Source organism: Nerophis ophidion, linkage group LG08 (assembly GCF_033978795.1).
Source record: "Nerophis ophidion isolate RoL-2023_Sa linkage group LG08, RoL_Noph_v1.0, whole genome shotgun sequence".
In the NCBI taxonomy this organism is placed as follows: Eukaryota; Metazoa; Chordata; class Actinopteri; order Syngnathiformes; family Syngnathidae; genus Nerophis; species Nerophis ophidion.
Genome location: NC_084618.1, coordinates 73,912,933 through 73,930,432, shown reverse-complemented (window position 1 = coordinate 73,930,432; position 17,500 = coordinate 73,912,933). Strand labels below are relative to the sequence as shown.

At 40.2% G+C, this 17,500-nt stretch overlaps 1 protein-coding gene across 19 annotated transcripts in view; it reads left to right on the top strand.

Moving 5' to 3' along the window:
• Positions 1–17,500, top strand: part of tcf7l2 (transcription factor 7 like 2) — a 248,815-nt gene that overhangs the window by 74,117 nt on the left and 157,198 nt on the right. For all 19 annotated transcript variants that reach the window (XM_061909697.1, XM_061909706.1, XM_061909704.1 and 16 more), the window contains exon 4: positions 16,854–16,955. In XM_061909697.1, coding sequence (XP_061765681.1) covers positions 16,854–16,955 — 102 coding nt within the window. The remainder of the gene's footprint in view (positions 1–16,853; positions 16,956–17,500) is intronic.

The window sequence follows — 17,500 nt, the reverse complement described above, 5'->3', positions numbered from 1 at the left end:
AGTTAATCGATGTTCAGAAAAAAGAAACTATTTAAGAAGGTTGCTAAGGAAATGTCAAACGTCAGCCTAATTATGACTACTGAATGAAATATGAATGAGATGAAAGATAGTAAAGCAGGTAACTTAAAGGCAGATAATAAAGCATACACAAACTTTGTTTATGCTGCATTTGCGCAGTCCAAAATGATTAGCATTAACTCAGTATTCTGCACCACTGGCAAGATAGTCCAAAACATTGCAAACTTCATCTGGAACAGTATCGACCGTGGAACGGACATTTTTTTCTTTGGATTTAAAACTCCTTCCATCAATTGACAGAGCCTAATGAAAGAACTCCCAGAAATTCAAAAGTTTGTTTCCATGATTCTTCATCTGAAAACTCTTTCGAAAAAACTCTTCCGCCGGCCGGTCTTTCTTTGCTTCGGACCTGTTTGCGGCCCGATACATTCTTAGTAGTAGTTTAATCCAAGATCATTTCTTGACGCTGTCTATATAACATCAGCATAGCCACTAGAGACTTAATATTTAATATTACAGCGGACATCACTTAAAACAAGTTTTAGTAGGAATTAAATTAACCGTGCTAAAATTGATTAAGCTCCATCCCGGCAGGCACAAGACGTATGATCAAGAGTGGAATTGGAGAAAATGCATGGTGTACTTGAACTTCACACGTAAGTGTGAAAATACAAAAAAATAGAACTGGTAGTGCATGGAAACGTAGTGAATGCCATGTTTATAGGATATCGTTCCTTTTAAGTCTGATTCATTTTTCACCATAATAATAAAGTAAAATCATTAGTTTCAGTTTCTCAGTAATCTTTTTCTTATGTAACAATTGAATGTACTATAATTTGTTTAAAATAGCGGTTAATATATAGTCGCGGACTCAACGTCAAACTCAAACATGTACAACAGGTATTAGGCAATAATTGTTAGATTATTCGACTAATCTCAACCTTTTTTCAGTGATGTACCCCCCGTGAAATTTTTTTAAATTCAAATAGCCCCTAATCAGAGCAAAGCATTTTTGGTTGAAAAAAAGAGATACAGAAGTAAAATACAGCACTATGTCATCAGTTTCTGATTTATTAAATTGTATAACATTGCAAAATATTGCTCATTTGTAGTGGTCTTTCTTCAACTAAAAAAAAATATAAAAGTAACTAAAAACTTGTTGAAAAATAAACAAGTGATTAAGTTATAAATAAAACTTTCTACACATAGAAGTAATCATCAAATTAAAGTGCCCTCTTTGTGGATTGTAATAGAGATCCATCTGGATTCATGAACTTAATTCTAAACATTTATTCACCCAAAAAAAGAAATCTTTAACATCATTATTTATGGAACATGTCCAAAAAAAAATCTAGCTGTCAACATTCAATATTGTATTGTTGCATTTCTTTTCACAGTTTATGAACTTTCATTCATATTTTGTTGAAGTATTATTCAATAAATATATTTATAAAGGATATTTAAATTGTTAGCATTTTTAGAATATTTACAAAAAAATCTCACGTACCCCTTGGCATACCTTCAAGTACCGCCATGTGAGAACCACTGGACTAATCGAAAAAATAGTCACGTATTAGTCGACTGTTAAAACAATCGATTGTTGCAGCCCCCCAAAACATTGCATTAATCATTAGACTAAGACTTCCTTTATTGTCATTCATATTTGAACTTTGCAGTACAGATAAGAACGACATGTTGTTGCATTAGCTCATTGTAGTGCAGGGTAAAAGAGCAATAAGGTGCAGATATAAATAGATTTACCGTACAGATAAATATATCACACTTTTACATAAAAAGACACCATGAATCAATGCATATGTTAGATGTGTGTATTCAAACACAATTTACATGTTGATCATAGGACCTTTACGCCACTAGTGGACACTGAGGATGCTTGAATGTACTTAAGTGTCACTTGTACAGCTTGATAGAGGCATAAAACCACAGGGTCATATTTCAAATTGTTGCTTGTCCAACCCAAGTAATTACAAGACCTTTGTCCTCTGACAAGCCACTTTTTTGTTATAGGCAACACGTCCAACCGAAATCCAGAATAATCACAACTCCAATCCCTTACCAAGAGGCTTTCCTTTGATTGGGAAATCAGGGAAAAGCTGGGGCCAGTTGAGAGTTGAGTTCATCGCAGTACAAGGATGTGGAGGACTCTTGTTGTCTTTCACTTCATCAGAGACAATTGAGTCATTCAGCCCCCATTGTGGGGTCGCCGGGTGAGGAGGGGCGCCAGCTCGGGGGGAAGAGAATGAGGGGTGTAGGGCAAAAAAGGAGAGGGAGAAGCAATCTGGGTGGTTCTGGCTAGGTAGGGGGTTGTAGCGGCGGCAGTGGTGGAGAGTGTTTGTGTGTTTGAGGTCGGAGTGGGGGTTTGGGGGCGGGTGGGGGGGGGGGTTTGCATACAGGAAGAGAGACGGCGGAGACGGGAGAGTTATCCTGGAACTCCGGAGCAATTTGTCACATTGGAATGGCTCTTGAGTTACCCGGGGGGCCCCCCTCATAGCGGGTGAGTTTTCAGTTCGCAACGTGGGGGGGGGAGGACCGGGAGGGGCTTGGAGCAGCAGAGAGAGGGGGGGGGGGGGTCAGAGGTCATGGCCTACTCAAGCCCAGGCGGTGCGTCTGTTAGCAGGGGAGGCAGGAGGAGGAAGGGTTGACGGAGAGAGGAAAGAGAGACGGGGGTAAATGACAGGGGTGGTCGGAAAAGCCGGGGCTTGCCAGGGCTCCGTTTTCCTTGGCGCGCTTGTAAAACCTGCAGGAGGGATCAGTGAGCGAGGACATTTGCAATCGTAGAACTGAAGTGGAGCTACTTTGTTAAGACGTGCGCTACGTTACCTTCCCTCTGTCGCCACAGCTTGATGCACCAACAAATTGAAAAATAATAAACCTTGGTTGAAAACCGAGACAGTTAAATAAATGATTATGGTAGTTATTAGTAACATCACATTTATGGCTAGGCATGTGTACTAATCTCACTAAAATCAATAGGACACGTTAATATCTATCCTTCAAAGAAGAAAACAATCAAGTATTATTAGAATACTTATTTACCACTTCCATTCCATATACAACAATAATGTACAGTATACCAGTAGTGGTATAGTACTGGGATACTAATGAATCATATTCGGTACTATACCGCCTCTAAAAAGTACCGGTCCCTCCGTCGTCATCATCACGTTATGTAATTGTTGGTTTTACTCAGCAGACGAGCATGTTTGGCAGCGCACAATCACGGGGTACTTACAGTTAGTATTTAGTCAGCCACCGATTTTCGCAAGTTTTCCCACTTAAAATGATGACAGAGGTCTGTAATTTTCATCATAGGTACACTTCAACTGTGAGAGACAGAATGTGAAAAAAAAAAATCCAGGAATTCCCATTGTAGGAATTTTAAAGAATTTATTTGTAAATTATGGTGGAAAATAAGTATTTGGTCAACCATTCAAAGCTCTCACTGATGGAAGGACGTTTTGGCTTAAAATCTCACGATACATGGCCCCATTCATTCTTTCCTTAACACGGATCAATCGTCCTGTCCCCTTAGCAGAAAAACAGCCCCAAAGCATAATGTTTCCACCCCCATGCTTCACAGTAGGTATGGTGTTCTTGGGATGCAACTCGGTATTCTTCTCCCTCCAAACACGACAAGTTGAGTTTATACCAAAAAGTTCTATTTTGGTTTCAGATGACCACATAGTATTATCCCAATCCTCTGCTGTATCATCAATGTATCCATTTTGGTGTGAAGTGTACCTATGATGAAAATTACAGTCCTCTGTCATCATTTTAAGTGGGGGAACTTGCACAATCGGTGGCTGACTAAATACTTTTTTGCCCCACAGTATATTTTATATTCTATATATATTTATTTATACAGTACAGGCCAAACGTTTGGACATATCTTCTCATTCAATGCGTTTTCTGTATTTTAACGCCTATTTACATTGTAGATTGTCACTGAAGGCATCAAAACTATGAATGAATAAGTGTTTGGTCAACCATTCAAAGCTCTCACTGATGGAAGGAGGTTTTGGCTTAAAATCTCACGATACATGGCCCCATTCATTCTTTCCTTAACACGGATCAATCGTCCTGTCCCCTTAGCAGAAAAACAGCCCCAAAGCATAATGTTTCCACCCCCATGCTTCACAGTAGGTATGGTGTTCTTGGGATGCAACTCGGTATTCTTCTCCCTCCAAACACGACTAGTTGAGTTTATACCAAAAAGTTGTATTTTGGTTTCATCTGACCACATGACATTCTCCCAATCCTCTGCTGTATCATCCATGTATCCATTTTGGTATAAACTCAACTCGTCGTGTTTGGAGGAAGAAGAATACGGAGTTGCATCCCAAGAACAAACTCATAAACCGTGTTTATGAGTTTGAACATCAAATATGTTGTTTTTGTGGCATATTCAACTGAATATGGGTTGAAAATGATTTGCAAATCATTGTATTCCCTTTATATTTACATCTAACACAATTTCCCTACTAATGTAGAACAAAATTATAATAATTCGACTCATTCAATGCTCTCTATAATCCGGTGATAAAAATAGACCATTCATCGGCAGCGCGCCTTAAAATCCGGCGAGCCCTACGGTCTGGAAAATACGGTATACATTACAGCCCCATGAAAAAAAATGTGCAAAAATGTCGGCATTTACGGGCATTGCTAAATGGGCTCTTTACCCCGCTGCCACTCTCGGAGGTGTCACCTTCATGCTCCTTTAGAATGTCTGAGCCCTCATCGGGCTGCAGCTGTGTCTGAATATTTGCGAGCATGTGTGCACATGCAGCGACAGGACATACCCATGAATGCATTCGCAATTCCGCCGCATCGCCACTCGGCCTGCTAGCCACTCCGGCACCCATCTTGAGTTACCTCACAGATGACAGCAGCATGGTCACCCCCCCCCCCCCCCCCCACCCCTCCCACACTGTGACAATTAATACCTGGTGTGTAGCGAGGGTCCACAAAACTGTTAAATCCCCAACTTTTACAACCTTTTTCACTCCCTAGCAAGTGTAAACAAAGCCAGTTTTTCAGCATTAAAAGCTGTCTTGTGGCCATAAATGAATTGGGAGAAACACCAGGCACCAACAGTTTTGTTGTCGTCCACACCACCCCGACACCACCCCACCACCACCACCCCTCACAGGGGTTGTAACTGTGGTCATGGAGTCAATAACTCCCTCCAGCGTCTACCACTGGCAGGCACCCCGTCGTGAACTCTTCGCTAATTACCACTGATTTAGACACAGTCTCAGGAAGGGTCGTGACACACTCTCTCTGACCAGCGCTGACTCAAACACACACACACACACTCCGACTCCGACGTGCATACAAACCAGCGGACACTGCTGTAGCACGGCAACACAAAGACTTTTAATCCGACGTACTTTCCTGCCAATGTGTGATGGAGTTGCTTAGCAGCATTGGAATTTGTGAACATGAACAAAGAACCTCATTTTAGCAAAATTCGTGCGCGATACGGATCTTGACCTCCGGCTAACGATTCCATGGAGTTATCAGATGATGGACATAAATTATCACTCGGACAACCAACCCAGTGTGTGGAAACGGTTTTGTTCTGTCACACGCTAACAACCAATTATGCAGGATACGGCACAATATTAAAATTAATTTCCCCCTACAGGCAATCAAAATCTAACATAAAGGTGAAAAAAAATATATCAACAGATTTAATCCCAATTTTCTAGGAGCTCCAAATGTTAAAAGTTAAAGTAGATAGATAGATAGATAGTACTTTATTGATTCCTTCAGGAAAATTAAAATTCCAGCAGCAGTGTACAGAGAAAGTGTACAGAAAAAAGTAAAATGTAAATAATGGGGGTTTAAAAGGAAACAAAATAGAGAAATATTACAAAAAGAATAAAAACAATGGGAATAACAATATAACAGTAAAATAAGAATATAACAAGACAAAGTAGGCAGTAGTGACCATGTTATGAAAACGTACCAAAAGTACCAATAATTGTCTCACACACACACTAGGTGTGGTGAAATGTGTCCTCTGCATTTGACCCATCCCCTTGTTGACCCCCTGGGAGGTGAGGGGAGCAGTGAGGAGCAGCAGTGGCCGCGCTCAGGAATCATTTTTGGGGATTTAATGATTTGGTGATTAATTTTTTCAAACTGCTTCAAAAAATTCTTGTTTTTACATACCGCATGTGCTTGTTTATCTAAGCGCTCTCTTCTTCGGAGTGAACGGGTGAAAATATGTCAAAGCATTCACCCAACAATGTTTGGTCTGCTGTTATTTTTCTGACAAGTATGCCTAATACAGTACAGTTGTTTCTCGCCACATTGCGCTTCACTACATCACAGATTTTTATAAGTTTTTTTTTTTAAAGCATATTCTACAATTTTTGGCCTAAATTAAGCTTTTTGAGTATGAAAATGGCTAAATAAATTCTACAATCATTGTTTCCCATTCATAATTAGTATTATTATTTTGTATTTATTTTTTGTAAGTATTTGTGATATAGTAAGGCAGGGGTCACCAACGCGGTGCCTGCGGGCACCAGGTAGCCCGTAAGGACCAGATGAGTCGCCCGCTGGCCTGTTCTAAAAATAGTTCAAATAGCAGCACTTACCAGTGAGCTACCTCTATTTTTTAAATGTTATTTATTTACTAGCAAGTTGGTCTCGCTTTGCTCGACATTTTTAATTCTAAGAGAGACAAAACTCAAACAGAATTTGAAAATCCAAGAAAATATTTTAAAGACTTGGTCTTCACTTGTTTAAATAAATTCATTTATTTTTTCACTTTGCTTATTTTAACTTTCAGAAAGACAATTTTAGAGAAAAAATACAACCTTAAAAATGATTTTAGGATTTTTAAACACATATACCTTTTTACCGTTTAAAGTCCTTCCTCTTCTTTCCTGACAATTTAAATCAATGTTCAAGTAAATGTATTGTTTATTGTAAAGAATAATAAATACATCTTAATTTAATTCTTGATTTTAGTTCCTGTTTTTTTGAAGAAGAATATTTGTGAAATATTTCTTCAACCTTATTATGATTAAAATTCAAAATATTTTGATATGTAGAATCAAATTTAAATCTTATTTCTAAGTCTTTTGAATTTCTTTTAAAATTTTTGTTCTGGAAAATCTGGAAGAATTAATGATTTGTCTTTGTTAGAAATATAGCTTGGTCCAATTTGTTATATATTATAACAAAGTGCAGATTGGATTTTAACCTATTTAAAACATGTCATCAAAATTCTAAAATCAATCTTAATCAGGAAAAATGACTAATGATGTTCCATAAATTTTTTTTCAATTTTTTTCAAAAAGTTTCGAATTAGCTAGTTTTTCTCATCGTTTTTTCGGTTGAATTTTGAATTTCAAAGAGTCGAAATTGAGGATGAACAATTTTTTTCGTGTTTTCTCTTCTTTTAAACTGTTCTATTAAGTGTTTTTTTCATCATTTATTCTCTACAAAAAACCTTCCGCAAAAGGAAAAAAAAATGTACGACGGAATGACAGACAAAAATACCCATTTTTTATATATATGGATTTATTTATTAAAGGTAAATGGAGAAAATTGGCTATTTCTGGCAATTTATTGAAGTGTGTATCAAACTGGTAGCCCTTCGCATTAATCACTACCCAAGAAGTAGCTCTTGGTTTCAAAAAGGTTGGTGACCCCTGTAATAAGGTAACACTTAACCTTACAGGTGATATATGTGCTGCCATATGCTGCAATCATGTCCCACAAGAGATTGACTATGCTATTTGTTTTAAAATTAAGCCTTTGAGGCTATGTAAATGGTAAATGGGTTTTACTTGCATAGCGGTTTTCTACCTTCAAGGTACTCAAAGCGCTTTGACACTATTTCCACATTCACCCATTCACACACACATTCACACACTGATGGCGGGAGCTGCCATGCAAGGCCCTAACCACGACCCATTAGGAGCAAGGCTGAAGTGTCTTGCTCAAGGACACAACGGACGTGACGAGGTTGGTACAAGGTGGGGAATGAACCGGGAACCCTCAAGTCGGATAACACCTTAAAAGAATAATTATTTAGCCTAAACATCGTGTCAGCCCCACTAAACTATCGTTTATGGCAGTGGTTCTCAAGCTTTTTTCAGTGATAGATAGATAGATAGATAGATAGATAGATAGATAGTACTTTATTTATTCCGTCAGGAGAGTTCCTTCAGGAAAATTACAATTTTCAGCACAATCCCATTCAAGATCAGACAAACATTACAGGGAGCCAGAACAGGATCGCTGACGGGTCTGCCGGCTTCCAGCGCCCCTTACAAAAAAAGATGAGATACAGGTAAACAAGGGGAGGGGGATAGAAGATTAAAATAAAATTAAAAAATTGGTCTTAGCCTTGGCCCTTTGATGCACCCCTTGTGAACATTTTTTAATTCAAGTGACCCCTAATCAGAGCAAAGCATTTTTGGTTTGAAAAAAGAGATAAAGAAGTAAAATACAGCACATCATCAGTTTCTGATTTATTGAATTGTATAACAGTGGAAAATGTTGCTCATTTGTAGTAGTCTTTCTTGAACAATTTGGAAAAAAAGATATAAAAATAACTAAAAACTTGTTGAACAATAAACAAGTGATTCAATTATAAATAAAGATTTCTACACATAGAAGTAATCATCAACTTAAAGTGCCCTCTTCGGGGATTGTAATAGAGATCCGTCTGGATTCATGAACTTAATTCTAAACATTTCTTCACGAAAAAATAAATCTTTAACATCAATATTTATGGAACATGTCCACAAAAAAATCTAGCTGTCAACACTGAATTTTGCATTGTTGTATTTCTTTTCACAGTTTATGAACTTACATATCTTGTTGAAGTATTATTCAATAAATATATTTATAAAGGATCATTGAGTTGTTGCTATTTTTAGAATATCTCACGTACCCTTTGGCATACCTTCAAGTACCCCCAGAGGTATGCGTACCCCCATTTGAGAACCACTGGTTTATGGTAGCCCACCTTGGATAAAATATTACACGGGTAAGTGCGCTGTGTATTTCTTGTATTTCTCTGGCTCTTCGCTTTGTATGGACTCATTGATGGTTTACAAACTGAGTTCGGAGAGGAAGTGAAGTCAGAAGGCCCACGCCCCAAACAGGAAATAACATAGGAAAGAACGCGCCATAGCCAGCTTCATAACAACCGGAGCTAGCCACTGGAAAGATGGAGGCGAGTCATCCAGACATGCCCGTGTTTCTCATTCTTCTACATGTACAGATGCTTGTGGAAATCACACATGCATACCTAAAGTGAAGGAAATGCGCAATTGCAACTATTTCGGATACAACACATCTCAAACGGCAAGAGAACTTTCGAATATCCGGGTCAGCTATGATTCTACTTAGCAAACAAACGTTGTCCATTTGCCGAAGGAGAGACAACGAGAATGCGGTCTCCTGTGGATGTGATAAAAAAGGTAGCGTGTGCTTTGGCCGTCGAGTGAAGACTACAAAAAACAGCAAATGTTTTTGGACTGGCAAAGCAGACTGTATCAGTAATTGTCCGCCATGAGTATATGACGTCACCAAAAACGATTGGACAATGACGGTGAAGGCAAAAGATTGAGGAATGTCCGGACCAGATATCCAAACCCTTAGATTGATTGTTGTAAAATGTTCTTTATCACATTGTTTACGTGTCTAATAAAGATTTTTTTAATTTATGATGTTACGGAGATGAAAGAAGGCCGTTTTAGTAACGCTTTTAATGTGTGCCTCAAAGGAGAGAGTTGGGTCGAAGATAATACCCAGATTCATTACCGTGTCGCCTTGTTTAATTGTTTGGTTGTCAAATGTTAGAGTTGTATTATTAAATAGAGTTCGGTGTCTAGCAGGACCGATAATCAGCATTTCCGTTTTTTTGGCGTTGAGTTGCAAAAAGTTAGCGGACATCCATTGTTTAATTTCATTAAGACACGCCTCCAGCTGACTACAATCCGGCGTGTTGGTCAGCTTTAGGGGCATGTAGAGTTGGGTGTCATCAGCATAACAGTGAAAGCTAACACCGTATTTGCGTATGATGTCACCTAGCGGCAGCATGTACATGCTGAAGAATAGTCATCATTGTCACCAACGTCCCACTGGGTCATTATTGTCACCAACGTCCCACTGGGTCATTATTGTCACCAATGTCCCACTGGGTGTGAGTTTTCCTTGCCCTTATGTGGGCCTACCGAGGATGTCGTGGTGGTTTGTGCAGCCCTTTGAGACACTAGTGATTTAGGGCTATATAAGTAAACATTAATTGATTGATTGATGTTTCAGGTGTGATTCACTACAATAGGTCCCCACAGCACACCGGAATTTAGTTAATTGAAATACCACAACACTGGATACATGTTCAGATAAGTTAAATTTAATTCAAGAATTTGCACACAAAGTAAAACTGGAGGTGACTATGACGTGCGCATTTTCCCCGCATTTTCTAGGTTGTGTTGCGCCGGCGGACGGAGGGGGTGAGGGGATCTTTAATGACCAATGGGTGTGTGTGGACAAGGATAAGATTTGGTGAGATTTACCCTGGATAACCTTAGCCGGCTTAATGTAGAAGGGGCCTGAGTTATGATCAATCGTTAGGCTGGCCTGGTAGCACAAAGTTAGTGGCCAACATTTGTTTCCACAGAGTTTGGTGACTATCCATCCATCCATTTTCTACCGCTTATTCCCTTTCGGGGTCGCGGGAGGCGCTGGCGCCTATCTCAGCTACAATCGGGCGGAAGGCGGGGTACACCCTGGACAAGTCGCCACCTTATCCCAGAGCCAACACAGAAAGACAGACAACATTCACACACTAGGGCCAATTTAGTGTTGCCAATCAACCTATCCCCAGGTGCATGTCTTTTGGTGACTATATAAGTAGAAATACACTGTGGTTTTATGTCAATTTTGTTCCGTTAAAATCTTACTTGTTTAGTTTAGAAAGTTTTCCGTTAGCCTGTCAATAGGTTGATCCATTGTACGTTAGCATTAAGCCCGCAGCATTCAATCAATCTATCAATCAATGTTTACTTATATAGCCCTAAATCACTAGTGTCTCAAAGGGCTGCACAAACCACCACGACATCCTCGGTAGGCCCACATAAGGGCAAGGAAAACTCTTACCCAGTGGGACATTGGTGACAATAATGACCCAGTGGGACGTCAGTGACAATGATGACTATGAGAACCTTAGAGAGGAGGAAAGCAATGGATGTCGAGCGGGTCTAACATGATACTGTGAAAGTTCAATCCACAATGGATACAACACCGTCGCGAGAGTCCAGTCCAAAGAGGATCCAAGACACAGCAGCGAGAGTCCCGTTTTGAGTTTTTCCTTGCCCTTTTGTGGGCTCTGTACCGCAAATGTCGTTGTGGCTTGTGCATGTGCAGCCCTTTGAGACACTTGTGATTTAGGGCTATAGGAATAAACATTGATTGATTGATTTATTAACCTGTATGGTTGTATTGCCTTTTTCCCGTTTATACAAAACTCTATTGTTGATTTAACAGGATTTCTGCATAAAACTTTCCTCTGTGTGCTTAGTTACAATAACTTCATTGTGGAGACTATCAAAGATACCGAAATTGTTTTATTGATCTATCATTTAAAGGACAGTTTACATATTTGGCAAAGTCAACATTCACTGAGGGCAGAATAATTTATGGAAAAAAACCAGGGTTGTACAAAATGCAGCCTGTGTTGCATTGTACAATAAGCAGCAAAAAATCCAAAAAATAAAGCAAAAATGATACACTGTATTTCCTTGAATTGCTGCAGGGCATATAGTAATGCGCCTGCCTTGAATTACTGCCGGGTCAAACTCGCTTCCCAAAATATTTAGCGCATGCTTAGTATTACCGCCTGGTCAAACTCGTGACACTTCCCCTGTCATCATTTTCAAAATGGAAGAGGCTGATTTCAATACCAGTAATTTGAAATCACATAAAGGGAAGAAGATTAAGAGCTATTCAGTAGGATTTAAGGTCCAAGCTTACATCACACTAAATTTTTTACTGCATGCCTTTGGTAAGTGCCGTAGTGAGAAGAGGTTTTAGAATAATTAGCGCATGCTTACTTTTACCGCATGCCTTTGGTAAGCGCAGGAGTGAGAAGAAGTTTTAAATTAATTAGCGCCCTAACGGCAATTCAAGGAAATACGGTATTTTGTTTACTCTGATTAATGACATTCTTGAAGTGGGATTAATCAATATTAATCACATTAACTCCAATTTTTACTGCATCAGGGTTTCCCACACATTCATTTATTTGTGGCGGCCGGCCACGAAAGAATTACGGCCGCCACAAATAAAAAATAAAAAAATTAATTTAAATAAAAAAACTGTTTTTTTTTTGTTTTTTTTGTTTTTTCGGCTTTTGACTCGCTCGACCGCTCAAAAGCAATGGGACTCTGTCTGTGAATGGAGCTTGTAGTTACATATTATATAAATATGTAAATATTATATGAATATGTATATAGATATGTACATAAATATGTACAATTACATGGGGATAGGTTGATTGGCAACACTGAAATTGGCCCTAGTGTGTGAATGTGAGTGTGAATGTTGTCTGTCTATCTGTGTTGGCCCTGCGATGAGGTGGCGACTTGTCCAGGGTGTACCCTGCCTTCCGCCCGATTGTAGCTGAGATAGGCGCCAGCGCCCCCCGCGACCCCGAAAGGGAATAAGCGGTAGAAAATGGATGGATGGATGGATATATTCCAACTCCGCGTTCTTCTCGGTCATCGCCGCCGCCGTTTATACCAAAATGGATACATGGATGATACAGCAGAGGATTGGGAGAATGTCATGTGGTCAAATGAAACCAAAATAGAACTTTTTGGTATATACTCAACTCGTCGTGTTTGGAGGAAGAAGAATACTGAGTTGCATCCCAAGAACACCATACCTACTGTGAAGCATGGGGGTGGAAACATCATGCTTTGGGGCTGTTTTTCTGCTAAGGGGACAGGACGAGTGATCCGTGTTAGGGAAAGAATGAATGGGGCCATGTATCGTGAGATTTTGAGCCAAAACCATCAGTGAGAGCTTTGAATGGTTGACCAAATACTTATTTTCCACCATAATTTACAAATAATTCCTACAATGTGAATTCCTGGATAGTTTTCACATTCTGTCTCTCACAGTTGAAGTGTACTTATGATGAAAATTCCAGACCTCTGTCATCATTTTAAGTGGGAGAACTTTCACAATAGGTGGCTAACAAAATTCTTTTTTGCCCCAATGTATATGAAAAAAAAAATAAAATAGACCATTCATCGGTAGTGCGCCTTATAATCCGGTGCGCCCTATGGTACGGAAAATACGGTACACTATGTGTTACATATTTTCCAAAGCATTATTTCAAGCAAAACGCTTAGGGGGCGCAACAAATGTAATTCAAAGTTTTGTGGAAGAAAAATTGAGGTTCAAAATTTTTTTAGGTGGACATAGATAAGCAAATCTTAAACCACAGTTAGCCATAAGGTCATCACCATGCAGGGACTGGCTGACGGTCCTTGTCTTTATGCGGTTACGATCGTCTGGCTATCACAGGTGACGTACGTGGAGGAACAAGGATGTTTTTGTTGATTTCTCGTAAATGAAATCAAAGTTCTGCAGAAAAAAAAAAAGAAATGACATAAGCTCTTACAGCGTGTCATCACATTTGGAGGACTCCAGACCGTACGCACTTTTTCACATGACCCTTGCTTCCTTCCGCTTATCAGTTGGAACGTGTGACATGGAGACACGGCAAGCAAGAGCGACAGGCTTTGGTGGCGAAGGGGGGGGGGGGGGGGGTAGGGGCCAATGTCTGATAATATGGGCCAAGTCAATCATTTACGGGAGCCGTCAGGAGGTCTAGTCTGGTTGAGACGCCACGCTCAAACCTCTTTATGGGTTACAATAAAATGCCTCTAACAGTCACATTTATGACGTGAGTTCGCCTCCAAAGCCACAATCGTTACCACTTGTTCTGAAATCAAGTGGTGCAAAAATACGCCATCATCACTGTTTTCTACCGTCCGGCACTGCTTTTCAAATAGCAAAATTATTTGATCTGATTTGAATGTTTGCATTTGAACTGTGATGGTAGGTTTATTCTAGCAAAGACAGAATGTAAAAAAAATTAACATTAAAACAACTATACCAATGTATTAGTTTTGGTTTGTTATGGTTGATTTGTTTCAGATATGCTGAATTGTGCAAATGTAACCATGTGATGTTCCTTAGGGGTAACTTGTTAAAGATGTTTCAAACTAACACGTCATAACCATGCTCAACATGTTACTACACAAGGGACGTCATGCGGTCATTCTATAACACGTAGGAAGAAGCAGAGTTTATTTAATTCTACTGTACCCCTTCTCCTTGTCCATTACTGATATTTCATTCACACAGTGACATTTACAAATTGTCTTCACTTCCTGTGGGAAAAGAAAGGAAGGTATTCATAAATACGACCGTGTCCCTCGGGAAGTCCTGTGGGGAGTGCTCAGAGAGTATGGGGTATCGGACTGTCTTATTGTGGCGGTCCGCTCCCTGTACGATCAGTGCCAGAGCTTGGTTCGCATTGGCGGCAGTAAGTCGAACACATTTCCAGTGAGGGTTGGACTCCGCCAAGGCTGTCCTTTGTCACCGATTCTGTTCATAACTTTTATGGACAGAATTTCTAGGCGCAGTCAAGGCGTTGAGGGGTTCCGGTTTGGTAACCGCAGGATTAGGTCTCTGCTTTTTGCAGATGATGTGGTCCTGATGGCTTCATCTGACCGGGATCTTCAGCTCTCGCTGGATCGGTTCGCAGCCGAGTGTGAAGCGACCGGAATGAGAATCAGCACCTCCAAGTCCGAGTCCATGGTTCTCGCCCGGAAAAGGGTGGAGTGCCATCTCCGGGTTGGGGAGGAGACCCTGCCCCAAGTGGAGGAGTTCAAGTACCTAGGAGTCTTGTTCACGAGTGGGGGAAGAGTGGATCGTGAGATCGACAGGCGGATCGGTGCGGCGTCTTCAGTAATGCGGACATTGTACCGATCCGTTGCGGTGAAGAAGGAGCTGAGCCGGAAGGCAAAGCTCTCAATTTACCGGTCGATCTACGTTCCCATCCTCACCTATGGTCATGAGCTTTGGGTCATGACCGAAAGGATAAGATCACGGGTACAAGCGGCCGAAATGAGTTTCCTCCGCCGTGTGGCGGGGCTCTCCCTTAGAGATAGGGTGAGAAGCTCTGCCATCCGGGAGGAACTCAAAGTAAAGCCGCTGCTCCTCCACATCGAGAGGAGCCAGATGAGGTGGTTCGGGCATCTGGTCAGGATGCCACCCGAACGCCTCCCTAGGGAGGTGTTTAGGGCACGTCCAACCGGTAGGAGGCCACGGGGAAGACCCAGGACACGTTGGGAAGACTATGTCTCCCGGCTGGCCTGGGAACGCCTCGGGATCCCCCGGGAAGAGCTAGACGAAGTGGCTGGGGAGAGGGAAGTCTGGGTTTCCCTGCTTAGGCTGTTGCCCCCGCGACCCGACCTCGGATAAGCGGAAGATGATGATGGATGGTATTCATAAATATAACGTCATATAGCAGCTGAAAGATTGAGAATGACAATTTTAAAATAGGGATTGAAAATAAGACAACATTGTAATACAAGTTAAACTCTACATATTTCAATAGAGAATATACAAGTAATGATAAATAAAAGTAAAGTAAATAATACATATATAAATATAGCTGTATAAATAAAACATTTTTTTTTTGTATTTGCAATAAATGACGTCTTTACCCTAATACCCAAAGAGAACACTTTGACTTATAATTAACTGACTTTACAAACTTACTTTATAATCATATTTTGTGTACAACCCTTTATCTATGAATAAGTTAGGTATTTATTTATTTACATATACACTTTTAAAATGTCCTCCACTCCCCAAAAATGTCAAACAGATGAGCCATGTTTTGGACAGTAACACATCTAATGTATTCTGGTTAGGGTTTTATGTAGTACAAAAACAAAATGCACACTGTAAATCTGCTTAGTTTTGGTGTAAAAACACATTTATTGTTTTTTTTTTTAAAACGCAACAAAAAAACTCAATTTAAAAACAAAAGACAATAAAACTTTTTACAAGGTTTGGCAAAAAAATTGAAACCCTGCAGACAAATGTAACAGTTGGAATAGAATAGGATGGAATTCATTGTCATTATATCTGCATATAACGAGATCAAAGACTCCAACTCAAGGTGCGGTAGTGGGCACAAATATGGGGTAAAATAATTAACACAAGAGAAAAAAACTAACGATTGAAATAAACAGACTACTATCCAATAACAATAATAAGCAATCCTGTACAATATACAAAACACTCTAGAAATACAAAATACTGTACAATATACAGAACAAGACAAGAGTACTGAAGTAATAAATAACAATCAGTGTATTGCACTCGAAGGGTAGTATTGCACAGTAGGGTATTAGGACAGGATATTGTATAGAACAGTCTGAATTTAATTTTTTTTTAGTTAAGTTCCTTATTTGATAAAGTCCAACAGTAGTGCTTCCAGAACAGCATGACTATTTTTAATTATTTGCGTGTAGGAACTTGTTACGCTTCTGTATCGTACGGAAAAATCAGATTACGAATGCATAAACTGTTACGCCCCTTCATCCACCATCCACCTTGTGTTTTTTGCACCTCCTGCCACCTTCGTCGAGAAATGTTACCGTCTCCTTTTTTTGGTTCTTTTGCTTTCTGCATTGTTAACATGTTTTGTTTCCTTCTTTCCATTCTCTTTCCTTTCTGCCATTCAGTACCTACAGATGAAATGGCCCCTGCTAGATGTTCAACCAGGAAGTCTTCAGAGTAGACAAGCACTTAAAGATGCCAGGTCCCCATCACCGGCACACATCGTTGTAAGTAAAACTGCTTCCCCCCCCCCCCCACCCCGAGCTCTTCACCAGAATATAATTTTTGTTTGCTTGGGAACACCGAGGCATTGTGATGACTTGCATGTATTTGACTGGATGGCGGTCGGGTCTGGGAGCGCGGCAGGTGCAGAAGTCAAACAAGGTGACTAATCCCCAAGGAGAACGATTATTCCGAGCAAAGAACATTTTGATACTGGAATGAGGTAGCTGCTGCTCTGCTGTCCTCGCCGTGTGGGCGATCCACCAGCATTGATTACCAAACCCGTCGAGTCAGAGGAGAACTCTGGTAGAGTTTTGTGGACTGGGGCATGTCGATATCTAGGAAGCCGGGAGAATGTTGGCGTTTTTTGTAGTTGGACCTTAGTTAGTTGGCCAAAGGCAGGAAGTATTCCAGAGGTCAGTGGAAAGGTCCAACATGAGAGCGTTTGTGTATGTGCAGGAAAAATCAATGAGAGTGAGATTTTGGTAGAATTAGCCAGGTGGCCGTAAGTCTACACTGAGTTTTGTAGAGATGTTTTTCCGTGAGTCAT